General features: G+C 37.9%; 1 protein-coding gene across 1 annotated transcript; it reads left to right on the forward strand.

Moving 5' to 3' along the window:
- Positions 1 to 419: 419 nt before the first annotated feature.
- Positions 420 to 7,236, forward strand: POPDC3 (popeye domain cAMP effector 3; the record flags this gene model as incomplete). Its single annotated transcript, XM_081035068.1, has 3 exons — positions 420 to 904; positions 2,401 to 2,509; positions 3,920 to 7,236. The coding sequence occupies 3 exons, from the start codon at positions 420 to 422 to the stop codon at positions 4,199 to 4,201; spliced, it is 876 nt and encodes a 291-aa protein (XP_080891194.1). The 3' UTR covers positions 4,202 to 7,236.
- Positions 7,237 to 23,460: the final 16,224 nt, after the last annotated feature.

Raw genomic sequence — 23,460 nt, forward strand, 5'->3', positions numbered from 1 at the left:
AAAATGTACTTTTCATATATTAGAAATGTATCACTTGACAGCATTGGTGCTTAAAATATTCCAACGTCATAGAAAATAGGAGGTCAGCTTGAATAATTCTAGTGATTCATTAAATATACGTCTCAATTCTCCTCATTTAATTAGATCCTTTTTCTTTCCTTGCACAGGAAACCACAAAATATCTGTGGATTAGATCTAAATCAGGAGCCCAGATGAACTTAAAGAAGCTCGCGTGGGATTCTTAGTTTTTGAAGATCCATACACACCAAACTATTAATCACCACGACTCTAGTGTCCAGGCTTTCTCTGGTTTTGTGAGCACTGAGCGAAACTCTGATGATGGGGGAAAAAAGGACTTAATTACTCACTTTGATATCATCTGACGTCAACAGAAAAGTGAACCAGACAGAAGTGCAGCCATGGAAAGAAATTCGAGTTTATGGAAGAATCTAGTTGATGAACACCCAGTCTGTACAAGCTGGAAGCAAGAGGCCGAAGGAGCTATTTATCATCTTGCCAGTATTTTATTTGTAGTAGGTTTCATGGGAGGCAGTGGCTTCTTTGGACTCCTTTATGTCTTCAGTTTGCTGGGATTGGGTTTTCTCTGCTCTGCTGTCTGGGCTTGGGTAGATGTCTGTGCAGCTGACATATTTTCCTGGAATTTTGTACTGTTTGTTATCTGCTTCATGCAGTTTGTTCATATTGCATATCAAGTGCGCAGTATAACCTTTGCCCGAGAATTCCAGCTGTTGTACAGCTCCCTTTTCCAGCCTCTGGGGACCTCTTTGCCTGTCTTCAGAACGATTGCTCTGAGCTCTGAAGTGGTTACTTTGGAAAAGGAGCACTGTTATGCTATGCAAGGGAAAACCTCCATTGATAAACTCTCTCTTCTTGTTTCAGGAAGGTTTGTACTCTTAGTGCTTGCATGTCTTTCTTCTATATTAGCTCTTAGCTTGTCTTTCTTTCTGCTACATTTTCTGTCTCAGGGTAGCATAGTCCTGGGTGGCATGAAAAAGTCCTTGACACATGAGTCATGGACGTAGGCATTTAGATACATGGTATTATTTACCTGAAGCAGGAAATAATCTAGAGCCTTAATATTTCCTCTTAGAAATCAAATGTATAAATGTGTTTATTTGGGTATGCTATATGTTTTCAAGCAAATTACTGAAAGTCAAGAAGATGATGCCAGCTTGAATTAATACAGTACTTATGTTGGCATGCAAAGTATTCTAAATAGACTCACATAGGAATTCTTTTAAGTAGTGGAGAACATTATATTTTATAATGATGAATTTTTTCAGTAATTTCTAGCAATTGCCCATTAGCTAGATAGAAGTGGGGTGTGTATACAAGTGGACACTTTGGCCAACGTTGCTCAAGCAGTAGTTTGCCATAATCAGAAGTGTCTGGACGCTGATGGTAACCACTTTGAGAACCTCTTGTAATTGCAGAAGTCAAACGTGACTTCTTTTGTTATTGGTATATATTGAGTATTACAATTTTAATAGTTTTTTTCCTTTCTTAAAAAATTATATATATATATATATATATATATATATATATATATATATATATATATAGGCACCCTCTGTACACACACACGGTTGACCCTTGAACAACACAGGGGTAGGGACACCAACCCCCACACATCGAAAATCCACGTATAACTTTTGACTCCCCAGAAACTTTACTAATAGCCTTACTGATCATTTAAACAGTCAACACATATTTTCTATGTTATATGTATTATATACTGTATTCTTACAATAAAGTAAGCTAGAGAAAATGTTATGGAAGAAACCACAAGAAAGAGAAATATATTTACAGACCCACACAGTTCAAACCTGTGTTAAGGGTCAACTTCACACACACACACACACACACACACACACACACACACACTCATATACACATATATATACACACACACACATACTTTGAAACAAAGTTTTGGGGAGGAAACAATGTGATTATGTTTTTTAAAAGGTTAAATATTTAGTTTAGAGTTATTTACAGTGGTACTTTATGTTCTTCAGGTTCTCCTAGTTAATTTAAAATCTGACTGAGTGCACTGAAACTTTTTATTAAAGTGTAATATACATACATACAACCATGTGTACATACCTAAGTACAGTTTGATGAATTTTCTGATGAATTTTGCCCAATAATCCAGAATCCTAACTGTGTGAGGAACATCAGTACACAAAGCTTATAGGAGATTTGTCACTTATTGTAATGTATGAATTTAATTTAATTTTTAAATTATAAAATTAATTTAATAATTTTAATAGCTATAAAGGTCATCAGAGATCTGAAATACTGCTCCCTCCCCACCTCCCCCAATTATGTGCTTGATTTACCCTTCCCTCATAAATGCTATTCTTTGTGTTTGGGTAGGATCAGAGTGACAGTTGATGGCGAATTTCTGCATTACATTTTCCCCTTCCAGTTCCTGGATTCTCCTGAATGGGACTCACTGAGGCCCACAGAGGAAGGCATTTTTCAGGTAAGGGATAACTGGCACACACAGGGAACATTGCCTCTTCCAAATAGATAAACAATGTTTGTTTAAAATCAGACAAGCAAAACAGCAGTTGACAGAGGAATGATTTATATTTAACTTTGGAATGTACTTAGCAGCATGTTTGACTTTCCAAAGTCATTTGAGTCTTTAATTAATGTCATTTTATAGGTCCAGCAACAAGGAAAAGAATGGGTATTACACATTATAGAAAAGAGTCCGAGAAATATTCATAAATTTTCCTTTGCTTCACTGCATATATGGGAAAAAACCGAGAGTTGTTAGATGGGCGGGGGGCGGGGGGATAAGGGGAAAGGTGAAGGGATTAGGAAGCAGCTGGTAACCACAAGATGGCCTCAGGGTTTGTTGAAAATTAATTTTGGGAACGTATTCAATAATGTTGTAAAGATTTTGTTGGGTATCCGATGGACATGCGTCCTATTTGGGAGACCACCTCAGGGATACTGTGGATGCCTGATCATGGCATTGTACACCAGAAGCTAAACACTAATGAATGCCAACTATAATTTTATATATATAATGTGATGGCTCGGTGTGAGGTCGGAGGGATACTGTATGGGGGGAGGGGGGTTCACAGTGTGAGGGATATAAATGATGAACGTCTAAGTATTACCTTGTCTTGTACACCTGAAACTAATAAATTAAAATAAAATAAAATAAAATAAAACAGTTATAAAAAAATGTTATTGAGATTTGACTATAAACTAAACACTGCCACTGTGACAGTTTAGAAAAACACCAAGAACAAAAAAATCAGCTCTTATTTCAAAATAAGTGATTTTTAAAATTGAAAATGCTGATGGGTTGCAGTTGTCTTCTAGCAACAAAATGCTAAATTTCCTGTCACTACTCTGCTTCATGTCTGGTAGTTTTGAAAGAAAATCATTTCTGTAGTTTCTATCTGTTATGTATACTGTTTTCCTGTGGTTAATACATGTAATGTACATGTGTGTATACAAATTCATATACATATCCAGAATAAGTAAACAAATTTTGTTTTGTGCTATAGAAACTGAATTAGGATTCAATGACTACAGTCTTCAGGATTGGTTTGGAAATATTTCTCTAACATTAGTCAACTTTATTATTATCAAGTAGCTCTTGCTTCAATAAAATGCAAAACATAGATCACTGCACATAGAAAACAGATAGATTGGAGATGGGCATAATGTTGTGATTATTCATATTATAAATTATATAGTAATAAATTTTATATTTTCTCTTTCTTTTTTTTATAGTATATTGTGGATCAGTGGGTTTTTTTAACCTAAAAAAGCAGAAGGGAAAATCATTTAAAATTTGGGGCACAAAAAATGTAGCAGAACTTTTCTTGCTTCCTAATCTTTGTTTAGATGTGTTCTTATGTTTTTTTAGGTAACCCTCACAGCAGAAACCGATTGTCGATATGTGTCTTGGAGGAGAAAGAAATTATATTTGCTCTTCGCTCAGCATCGTTACATCTCCCGCCTGTTTTCAGTTTTAATTGGCAGTGACATTGCAGATAAACTCTATGCCTTGAATGACAGGGTATATATAGGAAAAAGATACCACTACGATATTCGGCTACCCAACTTCTATCAACTGTCAAGTCCAGAAATGCCCAGGTCACCCCTGATAGAACATTTTCGGAATTCCAGACAATATTGTGACAAATGACATCAAAGTCTGAAGTTTTATAATTATAAAAAAGACTCTCTTCATCATTCCCCAAGTGAAATAGCAAAATACGGAAAATTGAGCTCACTGATATTTTTATAAGTCGAACTCAGAAGCAAGATACCATTGACAGCTGTTTTATTCATCTCAACTTCTGCATTGTGAATAAATTTTTCTGTATTTCTTATTGGAATAAATGGGAGGGGAGGATGAATGAGTATGGGCAGTTTGTCCTTTTCTGCATCAGAATTGGGAGAATGAAATTTTGCCATTCTCAGGTATTTCCTCAGATTTATTCAAATCTGTTGTCTTGCCCTATTGAGTTAGGCACTGCTTCTCTAGAAGCAGCCAGTAAGTACTCTCAGCAGGAGAGTGGGTTGCTAATGTCCATATCAGTGCTTCTAGAATCACTTTTTGCTACAATCTCTGATAAAAACAAGAGGTATTACTGTGGTGGGCAGCAATTATTTACTTTAAATGTGAAGTTATTTAATGACTAGAAAGTAGAATAAATGCAAGAGCTGGTACTTGAAGACTATTCTGTTGCTAAACATAATTCATCAGCTTAATCTTTATAATAATATTTTAAAAGAGGCATTTCATGGAAAACAAAGCTGCATAATAATTACTGAGTAAAAACAATAAATACTAAAAATGTTACACAGCATTTTAATTTCACCTGTTCAGTGGAGAGGGCAAGCATGAGAAGTTTGGCGGAACAGGGAGGGACTCAGTGAATGCTCCACCCACCACACAAATACAGGAGTCTGCCTTACAGCCCATCCTTCAGCTTTGTGAAGAAGAACTTAAGAAAGAGACAGATCCTCAGTTACAGATCCAGTCTCTATCTTTGGAAAACTGATTTTCTGAAGGTTACATGCAGGCCATGTTCTTTGGTGGAAAGATATCATCATACATTTAACAAATGTGTACTGACCATCTACTATGGCTCCAGGGCAGACCTGCGCGGTGGGGACACAGCAGGTAACAGATGGAGATCTCATCCCTCATAGAGATTACATGCGTATCCTGCAGATGAGGGAGACAGATGATAAAATAAATCAGGAAAACCTAGAGTTAGAAAGAGAGCGTGCCATAAAGAAAGATAAATCAGAGAAGGTACATAGGAAGGGGCATTGCAATTTAATAGGGTGGTCAAGGAAGCCCTGAGAGAAAAATGGCTAAAGCAGAATGAGCCCTGGGGAAGAAGACAAAGGGAATTTTGGACCAATTAGGTGGGGCCTAATAAGTCATGGTAAGGACTTTGACTTTTATTCTGAGAGTGACCAGAAGCCACTGGGGAGTTTTAAGTAGAAGAATGATGTGGTCTGTCCTCTGTTTTAATAGAATCATGTTGGCTAGCCTGCCAAGAATAGACTGGGAGTAAGGGGGACAGGAGTGGACTTGGAAGAGGAGATGAGCGTTAAGTGTGATATGCCAACTAGACACTGAAGCAAATAGATGAATCTAGAGTTCAAGAGAAAGGTCTGGCCTGGAGATAGAGATTTGGGAGTATTTCACATAGAGAAGATATTCAAAGCCAAGAGACTAGATGAGATGCCCAAGGGAGAGAGTGTAGATTCAGAAGAAAAATGGTATGAGGACCTTTCCTTGAGGCACTCCATTGTTAAGAGGACAGGGAGATGAGAAGAGTCAGCAAGACACGAGGAATGGCTAATGAGGTAGGAAGAAAATCAGGAGTGTTGGGTCCTGGAAGCCAAGTGAAGAAAGTGTTTCAAGGAGAAGGGAGTGAGGAGCTGTCTCAAATGTGGCTGACAGGCCAAGTGATAAGAAGTCTGGGTTGAGCAACATGGAGGTCACTGGTGAACTGGACAGGAGCAGTTTTAGTGGAATGACTGGGGACAAAAATTTGACTGAAGTAGGTTGAGGGGAAATGAGATGCAAGAATTTGGAAGAGCAAATGTAAGTAAGTTTTTCAAGGAGTTTTGATGTGAAGAGAAACAGAAATGGACAGTAGCTGAGCAGGAAGTGAGGTCAAGAGAGAGAATGTTTCTGTTGTTGTTTTGAAGATTAAGAGAAATGATGGCATATTTGTATACTGATGGGAATGATCCAGGAGAAAGAAATGAATTGCTGGAGCGATGACCTTGAGTAGGTGAGTGATGATGGAATCCAGTAACCTTAAAGTGGAATATGGACAATTAATCATTAGTAAGGAGAGAAGGCAGAATATATGGGAGGCCAGTTGCTGACAAGGGAGAGATGTGGTGGGAACTTGTAAAAATTCCCGTATAATTACTTCTGTTTCCTCAGTGACCTAGGAAGCGAAGTTAACAAGGAGGATGAGGGAAGAAGTATTAGGGTTATGTAAAACACATTATTTTTCTGTATGTTAGTGACTCCCATAAGTGGGACAAGGTCTGAACCATAGTCTGGATGAGCTACTGAGCTATTCAAGTTCGGCATGAACTAAAGGAATAGTTGGAGGGGTTCTTCTGTCTCCCTGCCACACATGGCCATCAAGGGCAGCTCTCACAGGCAGACACTATGGCAGCTCTCTGCCTGGTGCAACTGAAGGCCTTCAGGAAGCATTCACTGGCTTGTTAGTGGGCTTCACAATGGCTCTTGGGAAAATTCACTCCTTTGCGTTTTTAAGACTTTGTGATATTAAATATAAAAATAAAGCACCCAAGTAGAAGTCACACCTTAAGTTAGTACCAGCTAATAATTTAACAAGCTAATTATCAGATAGCTTTCTAACCATGAGAGTCAACTGAGAACAAAGCCACACAGAATTGGGATGTAGACTTTTGGCAGACAGAGAAGAATTTATATACAAGTTTCCCCCAAATCTAACCATTTTTAGGCTGAGGAGGAAGGAGTACAAACCTAACAAGATAAAGGGATGCTGAAAGGGGAGCCAAAGAGATGCTATGAAACCTCACTGTCTTCACACTTTTGTGTGTGGCTGACACTGTCCCCAGGTATAGTAACAGATATGTTATTATACAACACCTTGGTTTGCACCCAGGTTTTCTTAAAAAAATAAATAAATAAAACCCTGTAGTGACCTCTGTGTATCGACTCTGCATGTTTGGCTTGAAATGTCTAGCAAACCACATTTCACCACCTCAGAATACTCTAATTAACCCAGAGGGGAAGAAAAAAACCACTAATATCCTGGAAAAGTACTCCTATAGTGCAGTATCACAGTGCACTTAAAATTTAATTTCTATTAAAAATTGGGCTCGTTTGAATCTCAGCCTAATTGTTTCCAGCCCTAAATTCCTTTGATTCATTTATTATTGGTAAGAATGCAATAAGATGAGGAACTGGTTGTTTTCTTGTGTTAAACATGCTTTATGGCTTTGCATACATAAACAAATGGAACGCCTCAAAGTATTAAGAAGTATTAAGAATTTCAAAACCAAGAGAGTAGAGCATTAAACCTGTCATAAGCCTGGGGCTCTTTGTGACTGTACAGGTCGCATGCCCACAAAGCTGGCCCTGGCCAAGAGGTATCCTGAGGACGTGAAGGAATCGGAGTGATTGCTGTGTGATTTTCTGACCTAAATATCATGGTCAGGAAGGACTCCAAGAAGCAGCCTGAGGGGTAGAGGGAGTGCCTTAAAACAAGCCCAGGGACACCTCCAGCCCAGGCACCAAGCAAGTTGAGGGGTGAAAGGGAGGCTGCAGGCCCCTCTTCCAGAGTGATTACTTCATCTGGATTTTTGGAGGCTTCCTGTTCCCCAGGGGGCTAGTGAATCTGATTTAATCTCCGTGCAAATATGAGAAGGAAGCAGCGTGATTTGCCCTGAACTCTGCACCCCTAACAACTCATGGCCCTGAGATTAATCTACCATAAAGAAAGTATGATGCGCTGAGCACTTATGGGGTGAAGAAATTTCTCTCCTCTTTAGCGGAGGAGCAGAAGGAAATTCATTTGCTCTCTGCTTGTCTGGATAAGCTCTGGGTGTCATATTGTTATATTGCACAGAAGCAGAAGGACAGAATTGATTTGACAGAGCAGTTACAAAGTGAAATCCTTCAACTAAGCTGGCAAGAGCCACAAGAAAAACATACTAGGCAGACAGGACATATTATTAGAAGAGCAACACATTATGAAACATTACGTACTTGAGATGGAGGGCGTAAATATACACGTGGCATGTGATTGCACTTTGTTAACTGGGTTCCATGTTCCATTATATTGCACATGATTATAGAAGAAATTAACCTTCAGAAATGGTGTTCCCAAATTAATATTTTATAGTAAAAGGCAGTTTTTATACAAATTAGAGAAATCAATAGGCTCAGTTAATTTCATTTTTCTTCATTCTACTAAAATTTAACACATACATATTAATAAAAAGTACAAATAAAAAAAGTACAAATAAATAACAGTATCATATAGACCTATTATAATAAAATAAGGGTTTGGTTTGATAGACCTGTATATTACTTTAAAACCAAAAATATTAACGATAACAAAAAGATGTGGCAAGATTGAAATATTAGTTACTTTAGCTCTTAGTCATCTCACTATGAGTATTACCATCATTTTAATGCTGGATTGTACATTTGCATATAAAATCAACATGATTTGAATATAATTTGAAGTTTTATTATGCTAAATTTGATGAGTTTTCAAAACTGCTAGTTCTTAAAGATTGACAGGGAACTATCTTTCTCCCCTTAAGAACTGATAATTTGTGTCTTGAATTATAATTTTTCTCTTACACTTTATTTCAATTCAAGCTTTGATAACCTTAATAAATGTCATTTTATTTATTTATAGGATTCCAAAAATTTTTGTTTTTTTACATAATTTTATAGTAGGATTTTAGCTGTACTTGATATAACACCAGATGTTTTGAGTCATCTAACTTGAGATTCCTACTCTTATTAAATATAAAATTATCTCCCAAGTTATATAATTCCAAACCAATACCTTACATCTATTTAATATTTTATTGTTTACAAAGCATGTGCGTATACATGATTTTATTTACTTGTTCCTTGCAGGAATTCCATTTTGTGGATAAAGATTAGAGAGGCTGAATCACAGTAAATGGTGATATTCAGCTTAAGCCACTTCTTCCCAATCAGTGTCCTTGCATTTTTCATGCTACACTGACCCTGGTGTTCCTAAGTGACTTGACAAGAACTAAAATGTCCCCAATCTGAAATGAAAGAAAATTCAAAGCCAAAATGCTAGTTACACATCTGCTGAATTTGTTAGTGATACGGAGGGGAACATTATCCAAAAAGGAATCTTTCTTCTTCCAAATCATCAGTAACTAGCTTGAGCTCAAAGGTGATTTACAAGTGAAATGTGTAATTAAATGTAACTCTATTAAAATGGCTTTATAAGTTTATATAATGAAAGAGCATGGCCAAGCTTCTTTGATGCAATTGAAATAAGTTTTCAATTTTTGGATCTGACCATTTTCATTTCAGATATTTCATGGCTCATTTGAGAGCCTACCAGAAATTTTACTGAGAATTCTTCCTTATCTCAAGCCACCAAAATTTATGTGCCACCTCCCCAAATAATAGGTGAATTAATTCAGTGCCACTTACAGTGTTGTTTCTGTCTCTCTTTTTAAAGACAGAATAACGTTTTGTGTACAGTGAAACTTTGTAAACTGAAGCTTTTTCAAATAGTAGCCAGTAAGGTCTGTAAGACAGAGAAGATATTTTTTGGTGATAGAAGTGGGAGTGTCTGAAAAACAGGGTATTACTGTAGGATGTAAATTGGTTCATTTGAGAAAAAAGTTTAGCCAGTGCACCAGCACAGTTATCTATTTTTCTGAGAAAAGGACTTCTCCCACTAGTCTACATCTTGTTCACTGTTTGGGAACAGTGCCTGGCACAAGGTGGTTGCTTTGTAAATATTTGTCAAGTAAAAGGAAAGTAATTGCATCTGTTCTTAAATCCGTATCTGAATTTTAACACTGAATTTCCCCTTCCCAAATTGACTTCAATAATGCAATAAAATGTTAGACCTGTAGTAATATCATCTTTTTCTGCACGACGCAGAACTATTTCTTTAAATGATTTTCAAAGCCACATTTTTCTACCTGATCTTGTTGAAGTGAATTTGAGCAGCACTTGTTCAGAATGCAATTACTAGTTTTCATGTTCCAAGATCATTCTTGGGGTTGAAAATCTGCAAGCTGATTTAGCTTAGACTGGTCTTTGTATTTCATTTTTCTCAAAAATGTATAGTTTGGGAGCTCCTCTGATCTCACCTAACACCAGTTCCCATACTTCTATTATATTTTGCTGTGCAAAAATTACTCCTGGCCTACTGCCAGGTGTATAGCAATTGCTCATTAAATTATTGTTGGAATAAAATGTGCGGCTGATATAAATTGAGGAGACCCTAATCAGACATGTGCAAAACACACCTTTCTTTAACCTGTCATTGATCTCATCCTGCTTTCACACCCTCTTCCCAGTAAGAGGAAAACACCTGATCCTGAAACTTAAAAGTAGTTTCCATTTTAAACAGCCATTTACAATGAACCCCTCAGTCTTCGTTTCAGTGTTTTCCTTCTTGCTCCAGCGAAGCAGAGCCAAGTTTACAGGCTTAATGGCAGAGCAGGAGATGTGTTTTGACCTCTGTCCTCAGTCCTCCCTTGATCCACTGCAATGTTGCTTTGCCATTTAGTCTCTGGGCATCTGAGCTGATGGCCCTACAGTGTGGCTGGTCTGGCCTTTGCCTCTGACAGTGAAATCTCTGTGTTCTCCTCCAACTCCTGCATCCCGACCCCATGCATTTCCCACCCATCAGACCACTCACTATTTTAAATGAATGAATCAATGCATTCTCAGGGTTAAACCATCATCTCTCCCCACTCTTTCCAAACCTATCTTTTCTAACTTTTTCCTATTTCATTATTAATCAGCTAGATGGGAAGGGGGAGGAAAGGCAGGTGGTGGTGGGTACTGTGAGAGTAGGCAGAGGAGTGAAGCATCACTATTATGGTAGGAGGTCACAATAATTCTAATAAAGAGATTTTTAATCTAGTAGAATATTGTCAGTTTGTTGTTTTTTATTACCTCTATTAAAAAGATAATAGGACCATATCATGTATAAACAAGTTGGAATAAAAAAAGAAAAAGATAATCCACTCTTCTAACCCAATTTCTATTAACATGCTAGTATATATATCATGTCATTTTCCCATTCATAATAATTTAGTTGTAAAACACAATTTAAAAATATTTACTATTTCTTCTATTGGAGAATAATACTTTAAAGCAAATACACTAATTTATTCCATCAACTACTATTTACTGAGTTCCAAATATATGCAAATCACATGCTAGGTACCATGGAGAAATGAAAGATAAATCAGACACACTTCCTACCCTCCGGAAAAGCGTGACCTAGAGGCAGAGCTAAGACTTGTACATAAATATATAAAAGGTAGCAAGTTATAAAAGCCATAACAGAGATAGAAACTAACTGCTCTGGGGTATCACATTTCTGTAATATCACTTTAAAACACATGCCAACAAGTCAAGTTATTAATAATGTAAGTAGTGAATGCCAAGGCATTTTTAATAATTTCATCATATATCATCTTACAATGGTCATCAACAGTAACATTTTCTACCAGATTTTTTCCCACTGAACATCAATTTTCTAGGTATTAGAAGTTTTATTTATTCATTAAACAATCATATGAAATCATCTGCAAAATTTCCTGATTCATGTTGGATCCCTCTGTTGCTTTCAGATGCCCCTTTCTGAGCTTATAATATATTCATTACACTTCTCTTCAGACAACTTAAAGTGGTGTAGTTCATGTAATAAATATTAAGAAATCCCTAAGTGGTATGCAGTAAAACTGTGTAAGCACAGTTTTGTGTATGGCGTGTAAACCAAAATGATGTTCTGTTGGAAAATTCATACCCAAGACATTTCTATTCTTCCCACATTCTAAAAAGATTCGACTATAAAATCTGTAATCTTTTCAAAACACAACCCTTTTTCTCTATGAAAGTGTGTGAGGGTCTCTGTAGTTTTCAAACCCAATATCACAATAATCATTTTGTGTGGTTCTAAATTGTACTGAATATGTTTGATCTTGGACTAAAGAAATAGTCCACCTTGTTTACCATTTTTTTAATGCCAAAAGATAAAACTGCTGTATGTGGCTCATAAATATTTTATTAGGTTTTATACATATTAAGCAAGCAAAGTATCTTATTTTCACAAATTTATTACAACAATTTAAGTAGTAGTAATAATAAAGATTTGCATTTAAATAAATTCTTTTCTCCTGGGAATTCTGAGTGCTTTTGCACATCGATTAATGCCAGATGGCAGCATCATTATTCCCAACATTTTTTTATTATTCCATCCTTATAATGTGTTGCTTTGGGTTTTTGTTTCTAGCCAATGTCAATTATCTGGCTGGCTATTATCAGGTCTCACATTTGCCTCCTAAACCAGCCCTTTTTGAGAATTAATTACATAACAGAATGATATTACTCAGTAGAAACTCTATGACCGAAAGTTCTGCTTTCACCGGGTACTTTCCATGGCTTCACTATCAATCCAAATCTTATGTAAACCATCAAATTACATGTTATTAAGAATTGCCAAAAAGTTATTTTTCTATCAACTCCTCCTTCAACCACCAAATACCTCATATAAAGAAGTTACTCACACACTTTTTAAAAAGTACCTTTAGAAGTGTCATCCTCAGTTTGTTGCATTTCTCTTCTCTAAAAGCAAAGGTGCTTAACTTGGGATACATAGACAAGCTTCACAGGTCTGAATTTCTAGAAAGGGAAAGAACAAAACACAAAAGAGGTCATCACAGTGGTTGATGCCAGACTTTTGAATCTGCTCTGTGAGGGGAGCGGGGGATCTGCTTGGATCTGGGATCTATTTTGTTCTGTGGATCCAACCTGAGCAACAGCTTTGAGACTTCTTTGCGATTGACTGGGAATTCAGAGCTACTTCTCTGATCCTCTTTTCACACTTAAAAAAAGTGATTCAGTTATGCTCACTTATAATAAACTCTTTCTCTTTGAAACAACTTCCTAAAAACTTAGAATATCTTATTAAATCTTTCATCTATGGCCTTCATTTGTTATTGTTAATATTTAAAGCAAACAATTCACAAATGCAACGCTTCTGTTTTAGAAGAAAAGCTATATGTGGAAGAACAGACAGAACAAATATCAGGTCTCTAGTTTGTGACATTATAGTCACTATATGCACATTTCTACCAACACCAAAATGATGAATTACTGTAACTGAGCTCTGCCAAGTGCCCAGTTTCTAGAATCTATACTAATGCGTATTTCATGAGTTTGCTTTTGAAGCCAATATCTCATTTCTGGCTACTCCAGGGAAATCCCAAACCCCTGGAAATTTTAGCATGCACCAGTCTTGCAATTTACAAATTTTGTTTGAAACCTCAGTCTTGTGTATGATACATTCCATCTATTTAAAACAAGCATATACATAGAAAGTGAAGCTACATCTTAGCTAGTTTATGTGTTCACATACTATTTCAACTACTTCATCAGGTTATGGAATTTTGATGACTGAAATTCTAATAATTTTTATTGGTTGTACCAAGTACAGAGCACTATCCAGAGGATAGAAGAGATGTACTATTAAGCTACCAAAAGCTGGATGCTAGGCATTTCCAAAAACATAGTCTCTAAAGGTCAAAATAAGCCTGTCAACTAAGCATTATTTTCCCAGTTTAACCTACAAATAATTGAGGCTCAGAAAAGTTTGATTAATGATTGGAACCATGGTTTAAATCCAGCTGCTAATTCCAAAGCCCCCATTCTTTCTACTGCCTTCATAATTCATTGTCCCCTTAAAGTTCTGGGTCACTTTTTTGAATTTTAGTTGTACTTTGTTGTCTTTAAAGTTGTTGAATGAACTCTTTGGGTAAGAGCTCATTGTTCAATGATTCAAATGTAATTCAACTTTTTTAAGGAAGCTTCTCCCTGAATTCAGTATTAGAAGTAGTTAGACATTGTTTTAACCATTTTTAGACTGTGGGGCTTGGAATACAACAATAATATGAAAGATTACACCCCCTGGTTTTGAGATGTTGTTCCCTGTTTTTTTATTTAGCCAAGATACAAAACACCTGTTCAGTATATAACCTGTTTGGTTATTTGGAACAAATTAACCAATTGAGTCAGTTAAAAACAAAACAAAACAAAGCAAAAAACACCTATTAGAATGGCTAAAACCCAAAAAACTGATAATACCAAATGCTTGTAAGAATGTGAAGCAATAAGAACTCTCATTCATTACTGGTGGAATGGAAAATGGTACAGCGACTTTGGAAGACAGCTTGGCAGGTTCTTACAAAGTTAACAGTTTTACAATACAATATAGCAATTGCCATCCTTGGTATTTACCCAAATGAGTTGAAAACATGTCCACACAAAAATCTGCACACAAACGTTTATAGCAGTTTTATTCATAATTGCCAAAAACTGGAAGAAACTAAGATGTCCTTTAAATGGTGAATGGGTAAACAAACTGTGGTACATACATACCATGGAATATTATTCAGTGATTTAAAAAAATAAGGTATCAAGACACAAAAAAAGACATGGAATAACCTTAAATGAATATTGCTTAGTGAAAGAAGCCAGTCTGAAGGGTCAATAGTTTATATGATGCCAACCATCTGACATTTTGGAAAAGGCAAAACTATGGATTTAGTAAACAAACAAACAAACAAAAAACACACAAAAAGTCAGTGCTTGCCAGGGGTTAGAGAGAGGAGGAAGAGAGAGCAATGAATAGGTAGAATACCAGGGATTTTTAGGGCAGTGGAACAATTACGTACATATTTTACTGTAATGGTGGGTATGTGACATGACCAAAGGAAAACTGTATCTTCTACTCACATCACTTCAGACACAAACATGTGGGGATTTTCCCACACCAACCAATTCTCTACCTCTCCAAATACCAAATGTGTGTCCTACAATTCAATTCTGACACTAAATGCCCAAAGTTAGTGCAGACCCCATAGGTTAAGGGTTCAGTTCCACAAGACTGCCCCCCACTTGATGCCAATCTCAAGTAGTGAATCTCAGGGAATCACACTTACGTCTGAGTTGGCTGTAAGTCGGTGTTCCTATGAACTTGTCCCACAATGACTCACAGAATGCAGGGAAACACGTTTCCGGTGTATTATAAAAAATACAACAAAGGATACAAATGAATAGATGAAAAGCTACTTAGGGCAAGGTCCTGAAGGTTCCTGAGTGCAGGAGCTTCTGTTCCTGTGGAGTCGGGGTGTGTTACCCTCCCAGGACATAGATGTGTTTACCAACCTGGAAGCTCTCCGAATCCGTTAGTTCAGGGACTTTTACGAAGGCTTCATCTTCATCATACAGATATGATCAATTATTAACTCAATCTCCAGCCCCTCTCCCCTCTTTAGAAGGTGGGGCTGAGTTCCATGCTTCTTTTTTTTTTCCTCCTTCTTCCGCCTCTCCCCCATCCCCGTCACTCCGATTCAAGCCGTTGTTTCTCAGTCTAGTTGTGCTGGACACAGCTCCCTGGTGCATGCTGGTATTATGAGCCTTGTGCTCCCCCCGGCTGAGGCAGTCAGCCGCCACAGGTGGCTCACAGCAGCTTACGGTAGCCTGCGGCAGCACGCAGCATCCACGACAGCTCACAGCAGTTTACACCAACCTCCAGGTGCTCACCGCAGCCCAGCTGCAGCCCCGCTCCAGGAAGAGCCTGTGTTCACAATCTTAGCTATAGAGGGCACAGCTCACTGGCCCACGTGGGGAGGGAATCAAATCGGTTAGAAGAGTGGCTGAGCGCCCGGCCCTGAGCGCCCGGCCGGCCCCATGTTCCATGCTTCTAATCATGGCTTGGCCTTTCTGGTCACCAGGACCCATCCTGAAGCTATCCTGGAGCCCACCCAGAATCATCTCATTAGAACAAAAGACACTCCCATCACCCAGCAAGGGATTTAGGAGCTCTGTGTAAGATTCTCTTATCACTCCTGTCACTCAGGAAATTACAAAGGTTTTAAGAGTGCAGTGTCAGGAATTGGGGATTAAAGACTAAATATTAGAACAAAAGATGCTCCAAGCACCCCTATCACTCAGGAAATTACAAGAGTTTTAGGAGCTCTGTGTTGGGAGAAGAGATCAAATATATATTTCTTATTATGCCATAGGTGGATACACGACATTATACCCGAGCAAAACTCATAGGACTGTATAATGCAAACATGAACCTTAATGTAAACTCTTGTTAAAATGTTGCATCAATATTTGTTCTCCAATTGTGACTAATGTAGCACACTAATGCAAGAAACCGTGGGGAGCAGAGAAAGAGAACTTTCTATATTATCTGCTTAATTATCTGTAAACCTAAAACTACTCTAACAAAACAAAGTGCATTAATTATTTTTAAAGGAAAAAAATTTAAATAGTCAATGAGGTCGGTTGTCAAACTGGGCAATGAAAAAATTAATGTAACATTTAACGAGAGGAGCTTAGGTACAGAAAGAATCTAATTAAATCATTGTTTAATAATCCATGTTTGATGAGAACTGTCTGCTATGAGACCCTATCAGAAGAAGCTAGACAGCCCATTAAGAACACAAAAGCTATGGAAGATGGTGGAATAAGTAAATGCTGTGCTTACCTTCTCTCACAACCCCATCAAAATTACAACTAAACTACAAAACAACCATCATTGAGAATCACCTTTATTCTTGTTGAACCAAAGCCCTACAAATAAGGACATATAGAAGTCACCTGGAGACTGGTAGGAGAGGCAGAGATGCAGAACAGGCTGATTCCAAACCCATGTGTGACCATTAAAAATTGGGAGGGATATCTCATCTGTGGAGATACTGTCCAGAGGAGTGAGGGGTCCCAGCCCCACACCAGGCTCCCCAGCCCAGGGTTTCAGTGCCCAAGAGAACAGTCCCCAGAATTTCTGCTTGTGAAAACCAGTGAAGGTCGTGGCTGAGTGAGATGGATGGCAGCTCCTTTTAAAGGGCCCATGTGCAGACTTACTCGTTGATGGACTCTCTTTCTCTCTCTCTGAGCTCCAGCACTGGGGCAGCAGCTGAAGAGGCAACAGGGACGTATGGGAGGAAACTGAGTTCTCTGGCTGCAGGAGGAGGGCTGGAAGGGCAGCTTTCTCCCGGACAAAGGAGCTGTCAGAAGCCATTGTTTCTTTCTTGAGCCCCCCCGGTGTGCAGCCCCTTCCCAGTGTGCAGACACAGGTGGCCATCAAATCTGAGTCTCCATCATGCTGGCTGACATCATTCATTCACCATGCCTCAGTGATTCTGAGACCCCATCCCACCCAATTTTGGGGCACACCCAAGCCACTTCCAGTGGCTTTTTCATACAAACCTCTCATGGCTCATGCTGCAGACTTTCCTAGGATCTCTCAAAAGTTTGCGAAACCCAAATGAGCAGCATCTGGCTTGAGCATGTCTCTTACCTCTGGCTGAGCAGCTCTAAGTCAGGCACTAGTGGCAACCGGCTTTGGTTCAAGGCTTGGCCTCTCAAGGCACTTCCAGGCATGGCGTGGGTGGTGGTCATCTGCAGACTGCTTTGTGGCTCTTGCCAGCTGGCCCTGCATGGGGCACAGACTGCACCTGTACTTAATCTGCAGTGCGTTCCCTCCCAGGTGGCCCTGGAGCTGGCATACCCAGTGGCCAGCTTGAAAACAAGCTGGAGCATCACCCAGCCACCTCCAAGAATGACATACCCAAAGGGCAGATTGGGCAGGCACCAGAGCCCTACTGAGGCAGATCCTGCTCTGTAAGGTCAGCCTCTGTAACAAAACTCCTCTACTGTAGTCACGGCCAGTCCTCACAACCAATCCGCCTGCAGTTCAATCCCTTCCACTGATGTGCAAACAGCAACCAACGTTCAACTACAACAGGAGGGCACACAACCCACACAGGGGACACACCTGGAGGGCGCAGCTCAGGTGACCTGGAAGACTGTGCCACTGCCACTGAGCCCCACAGCACACCTACTACATAAGGCCACTCTACTAAGATCGGGAGACAGCAGCCATACCTAATACATACAAACAAACACAGGGAGGCAGTCAAAATGGGGAGACAAAAAAACATGTTTCAAATAAAAGAACAGAACAAAGATCCAGAAAAAGAACTAAACAAAATAGAGAAAAGCAATCTACCAAAAGCAGAGTTCAAACAGTGGTTATAAGGATACTTAATGATCTCAGGGAAAACTTCAACAAAGAGATAGGAAACATTAAAATGGAGATGGAAAACATAAAAAAGAACCAGTCAGAAATAAAGAATACAATAATAGAAATGAAGGATACATTACAGGGAATCAACAGTAGATTAGATGAAGCAGAGGACTGAAAAAGTGATTTAGAAGATAAGGTACGAAAATATACCCAAACAGAACAGCCAAAAGAAAAAAGAATCCAAAAAAAGGAGCAGAGTTTAAGGGGATTCTGGGACAATATCAAGCGTGCCAACATTCATATCATAGGGGAACCAGAAAGAGAAGAGAGAGAGCAAGAAACTGAAAACCTATTTGAAGAAATAATGATGGAAAACTTCCCTAACCTGGTGAAGGAAATAAATATACAAGTCCAGAAAGCGCAGAGAGTCCCAAACAAGATGAATCCAAAGAGGCCCACATCAAAACACATCACAATTAAAATGTGAAAGTTTAAAGACAAAGAAAGAATCTTAAAAGCAGCAAGAGAAAAGCAGTTACCTATTGTGTTTCCCTGAAAATAAGACCTAGCTGGACAATCAGCTCTAATGCGTCTTATGGAGCAAAAATTAATATAAGACCCAGTCTTCTTTTACTATAATATAAGACCGGGTCTTTAATATAATATAATATAATATAATATAATATAATATAATATAATATAATATAATACTGGGTCTTATATTAATTTTTGCTCCAAAAGACGCATTAGAGCTGATTGTTCGACTAGGTCTTATTTTCAGGGAAACAGGGTACAAGGGAACTCCCATAAGACTGTCAGCTGATTTCTCAACAGAAACTTTACAGGCCAGAAGGGATTGGCAAGAAATACTCAAAATGATGAAAACTAGGACCTACGACCAAGATTATTCTACCCAGCAAAACTATCATTTAGAATCGAAGGACACATAAAGAGCTTCCCAGACAAGAAAAAGCTAAAGGAGTTCATCAACACCAAACCAGAATTACAAGGAATCTTAAAATGACTTCTTTAAGACAAAAAAGAAAAAGAGAGAATCAAAACTATGAATAATAAAATGGCAATAACTACATGTGTATCAACAATTACTTTCAATGCAAATGGATTAAATGCTCCAATCAAAAGATAAGGGGGTTGGGGGGGCGGTTAGCTCATTTGGTTAGAGCACGGTGCTCTTAACAACAAGGTTGCTGATTTGATCCCAGCATGGGCCACTGTGAGCTGGGCCCTCCACAACTAGATTGAAACAACTAATTGCCTTGGAGCTGATGGGTCCTGGAAAAACACACTTAAAAAAAAAAAAGATAAGGGAGCTGAATGGATAAGAAAACAAGACCCTTACATATGCTGCCTACAAGAGGCTCACTTCAGATTGAACGACACACACAGACTGAAAGTAAAGGGATGGATAAAGATGTTTCATGAAAATGGAAACAAACAAACAGCTGGGGTAGCAATACTTATAGCAGACAAAATGGACTTTAAAACTAAGACTATAGCAAGAGCCAAAGAAGGACCTAGTAATCCCACTTCTGGGTATTTAACTGGGTATTTAACTGAAGAAACCCAAAACGCTACTTCGAGGGGACATGCTCATCTCAATGTTCATTGCAGCATTATTGACAATTGCCAAGATATGAAGGCAACCTGGGTGTTCCTGAATGGGTGAATGGATAAAGAAGAGGTGGTACATATATACAATGGAGTATTACTCAGCCCCACAAAAGAATGAAATATTGCCATGTGCAATAACATGGATGGACCTAGAGGGTATTGTGCCGAGTGGAGTAAGTCAGACAGCAAATGACAAATGTCATATGATTTCACATATAAGTGAAATCTAAAGAACAAAATAAACAAACAAATATAACAGAAACAAATTCATAGATACAGAGAACATTCTGATGGTTGCCAGATGGGAGAGGAATTGAGGGTGGGTGAAAAAGGGGAAGGGATTAAGGACATATTGGTAATTACAAAACAGTCATGGGGATGTAAAGTACAGCGTAGGGAATATAGTCAATAATATGATAATAACTATAGAGCTATAACTATAGAGCTATGTGGGTACTGTTGAATAACTATGATGTACACCTGAAACTAATATAATTTTGTATGTTAGCTATATTTTAATAAAAATCTTTAAAAAAGAAGAAGCTATAGTCTTCATACAACTAAAAGGAACAGATGAAAGAAAGTCTATACTGATGTAAACCATGGGCAGATGTAGATAAGAAATATAATGCTACATAATTTTAAAACCAAAGACTCCTCAGATCTTGTTTTATTTTCACAAAACTTATTCTATCTGAACTTTGAAATCACATCAGGTTTTGTTCAAACAATAAAAGCAGACCAGGATGCCAGTAGAGAAACAGAGGTAGAAATAATTATTTATGGCAATCTAAGCTGTACTGGCCAGAGTTTTTGTAGAGGAGACTAGCTGCCCTATATATTGTTATTTATGCCTCATATACTTTTCGTTCTATACTTCTGTGCAAGTTACCTCCTTGCATCGTATTAGTTTTCAAATAGTGCTCAGAATCTTGAATCATGACTAGCAGGAGGAGACCAAGGAGCCTAAGTCATTCCCAAACTTGAGTTTTTGTGTCTAGAATTATTCTTCTGAACTTTATAGAGCTAGTATTCATATATCAGTGTGATAAAGAATTTAAATATAAATTTATGCTTTTAAACCTTAGAAGGGTTACAGTGAAGTGTTTAGGTTTGGTTCAGTCTCCTCTATCTATGGAACATAGACTCAGAGATAACACAAGCTCTACCAAAGGCCAGGACTCAGTCTTATGATATCGAATCCAGTGCTCTTTCAGTAAAAGTATGCAATCTTTACACTATCTAAATGCCTTACAGTATCCTGTTCGGCTAGGTAAGGAGCGAATGTATCCTTAACAGCTGACACCAGAACATATCTCTGGAGTTGGGCTTTCCCATCTGCAAAAGCCAAAACCTGAGCTCTACTATTGTAATAAATATGTTTTAAAATTATAAAAGTTAACATATAATCATTGCAGAACATTTAGCAAGAGAAGAAGTAGGAGGGAAGCAGGAGGTGTTGGAAGAAGACAGGTAGAGGAAGGGAGGAAGAAAGGAAGCCGAAAGAAGGAAGGAAGGAAGGAGGGAAGGAAGGAAGGAAGGAAGGAAGGAAGGAAGGAAGGAAGGAAGGAAGGAAGGAAGGAAAGAAGGAAGGCAGGCAGGAAAAAAGGAAGGAAGGAAGGAACAGAAGGAGGAGTGAAGCAGAGAAAAATCATTTACAATTTCACCACTCTGAGGTAAGAAATATAAGCATTTTAGTGTTTACCATCCTGGATGATTTGTAATATTCTACATACACTTGTAACTTGCCTTTTTCCATTTAACATCTTTCCATGGGAGACAGTACAGCTAGAGTTAAAAGGGGGCAGAACCTGTGTAGCTAGTGGATGAGAGTCCAAGCTCTGGAACTAGACTGCCTGGTTTATGTCCTGGTTCGGCTTCTCGCTAGCTGTGTGACCCTGAGCAGGCTACTCAACCTCTCTTACCTCAGATTCCCCTCTATAAAATAGAGATAAAAATAGTAACTGCTTTTTCATAAGGTCCACTGTGAAGATTCAATGGCTTAATGTATATATCTAAAACACTTATAACAGTGTCTGGCACAAAGTACACTCTGTATCAGGGGCAGTAAACTTATTCCGTAAAGAGCCAGATAGTAAATATTTAAAGCTTTCCAGGGTCATATGGTTTCTGTTGCAACTCCTCAATGCTATCTTTTTGCACAAAAGCAGCTATAAATGAATAAGGTGGCTGGGTTCCAATTAAACTTTATGGACACTGAATTTGAATTTCATATAATTTTCATGTCATGAAATATTCTTTTGATTTTTCCAACCATTAAAAAAAATGTAAAGACAACTTTAGTTGATGGGCTGTACAAAAATAGGCAGTGGGCTGGGCCCTTTGGGCCACAGTTTGCTGACCTCTGTTCTATATAATTAACAGACATTATTATGTCTCTATTATCTTTCTATAAATTATTTTTAATAGCTGCTTAGAACAAGATTTTTTGATGTCCTATAATTTACTTAGTCCCCTATGGTTAGAATTTAGGTTATTTCCAGTATTCATTATTATAAGTCACTCTCCAATGAATGTCCATGCAAAAGATTTGTGCACATTTTTATTATATCTACATTTTAAAATGTATTTAGTGGTAGCTACAAAATGGCTACAGAGCATCTCAAAAGAAACAGACTCTAAAGAAATAGCCTTGAAAACTAATCTTGTATAGTTTAGCAAATTTCAAACATGTTAGAGAAGGGGCTTTATAAATATAACATATATTCATATACATAGAACTTACCATGTACCATGTACCATTCTAAGCTATATGCTGGGGGTGCCAAAAAATGCATACACATTTTAAGAGATGTTATCTATGCTCAAGCAGTAGTTCGCCATAATCAGAATTGTCTGGACGCTGAATGTAACAAGAGCACCTCTTATAATTGCAGAAGTCAAACATGACTTGCACTCATCTTTTGTTATCAGTATATATTGAGTATTACAATTTTAATAGTTTTTTTCTTTCTTAAAATGTGTATACTTTTTGGGGATATATATATATATATATACATATATATATATGTATATATATATATGTATATATATTAAGAAAGGAAAAAACTGTATTAATTGTAATACTCAATATATACCGATAACAAAAGATGAAAACAAGTCACGTTTGACTTCTGCAATTATACAAGGTGCTCAAAGTGGATATATATATGTATACATACACATATACACACGTAGTCATTTAGTCTTTAAAACAATCCTATGAGATAGTGGTACAATCGTCACTAGCAGCAGCAGCAGCCCCATAGTACAAAAGAGAAAACTGAGGCATAGAAAAAGCTCACTCCCTCCAGGTCACACAGCTAGCTGGTAACACAGGCAGGATTCAAACTGGGTCTCCCCAGCACTATAGCCCATGATCTTGGACGCTGTGCTGCACCGCCTCTCTACTGGTGAGATTTGGCAACTGTGCACTTCTGGGTAC

The sequence above is a fragment of the Rhinolophus hipposideros genome (genome assembly GCF_964194185.1).
Source record: "Rhinolophus hipposideros genome assembly, chromosome: 3".
Classification (NCBI taxonomy): Eukaryota; Metazoa; Chordata; class Mammalia; order Chiroptera; family Rhinolophidae; genus Rhinolophus; species Rhinolophus hipposideros.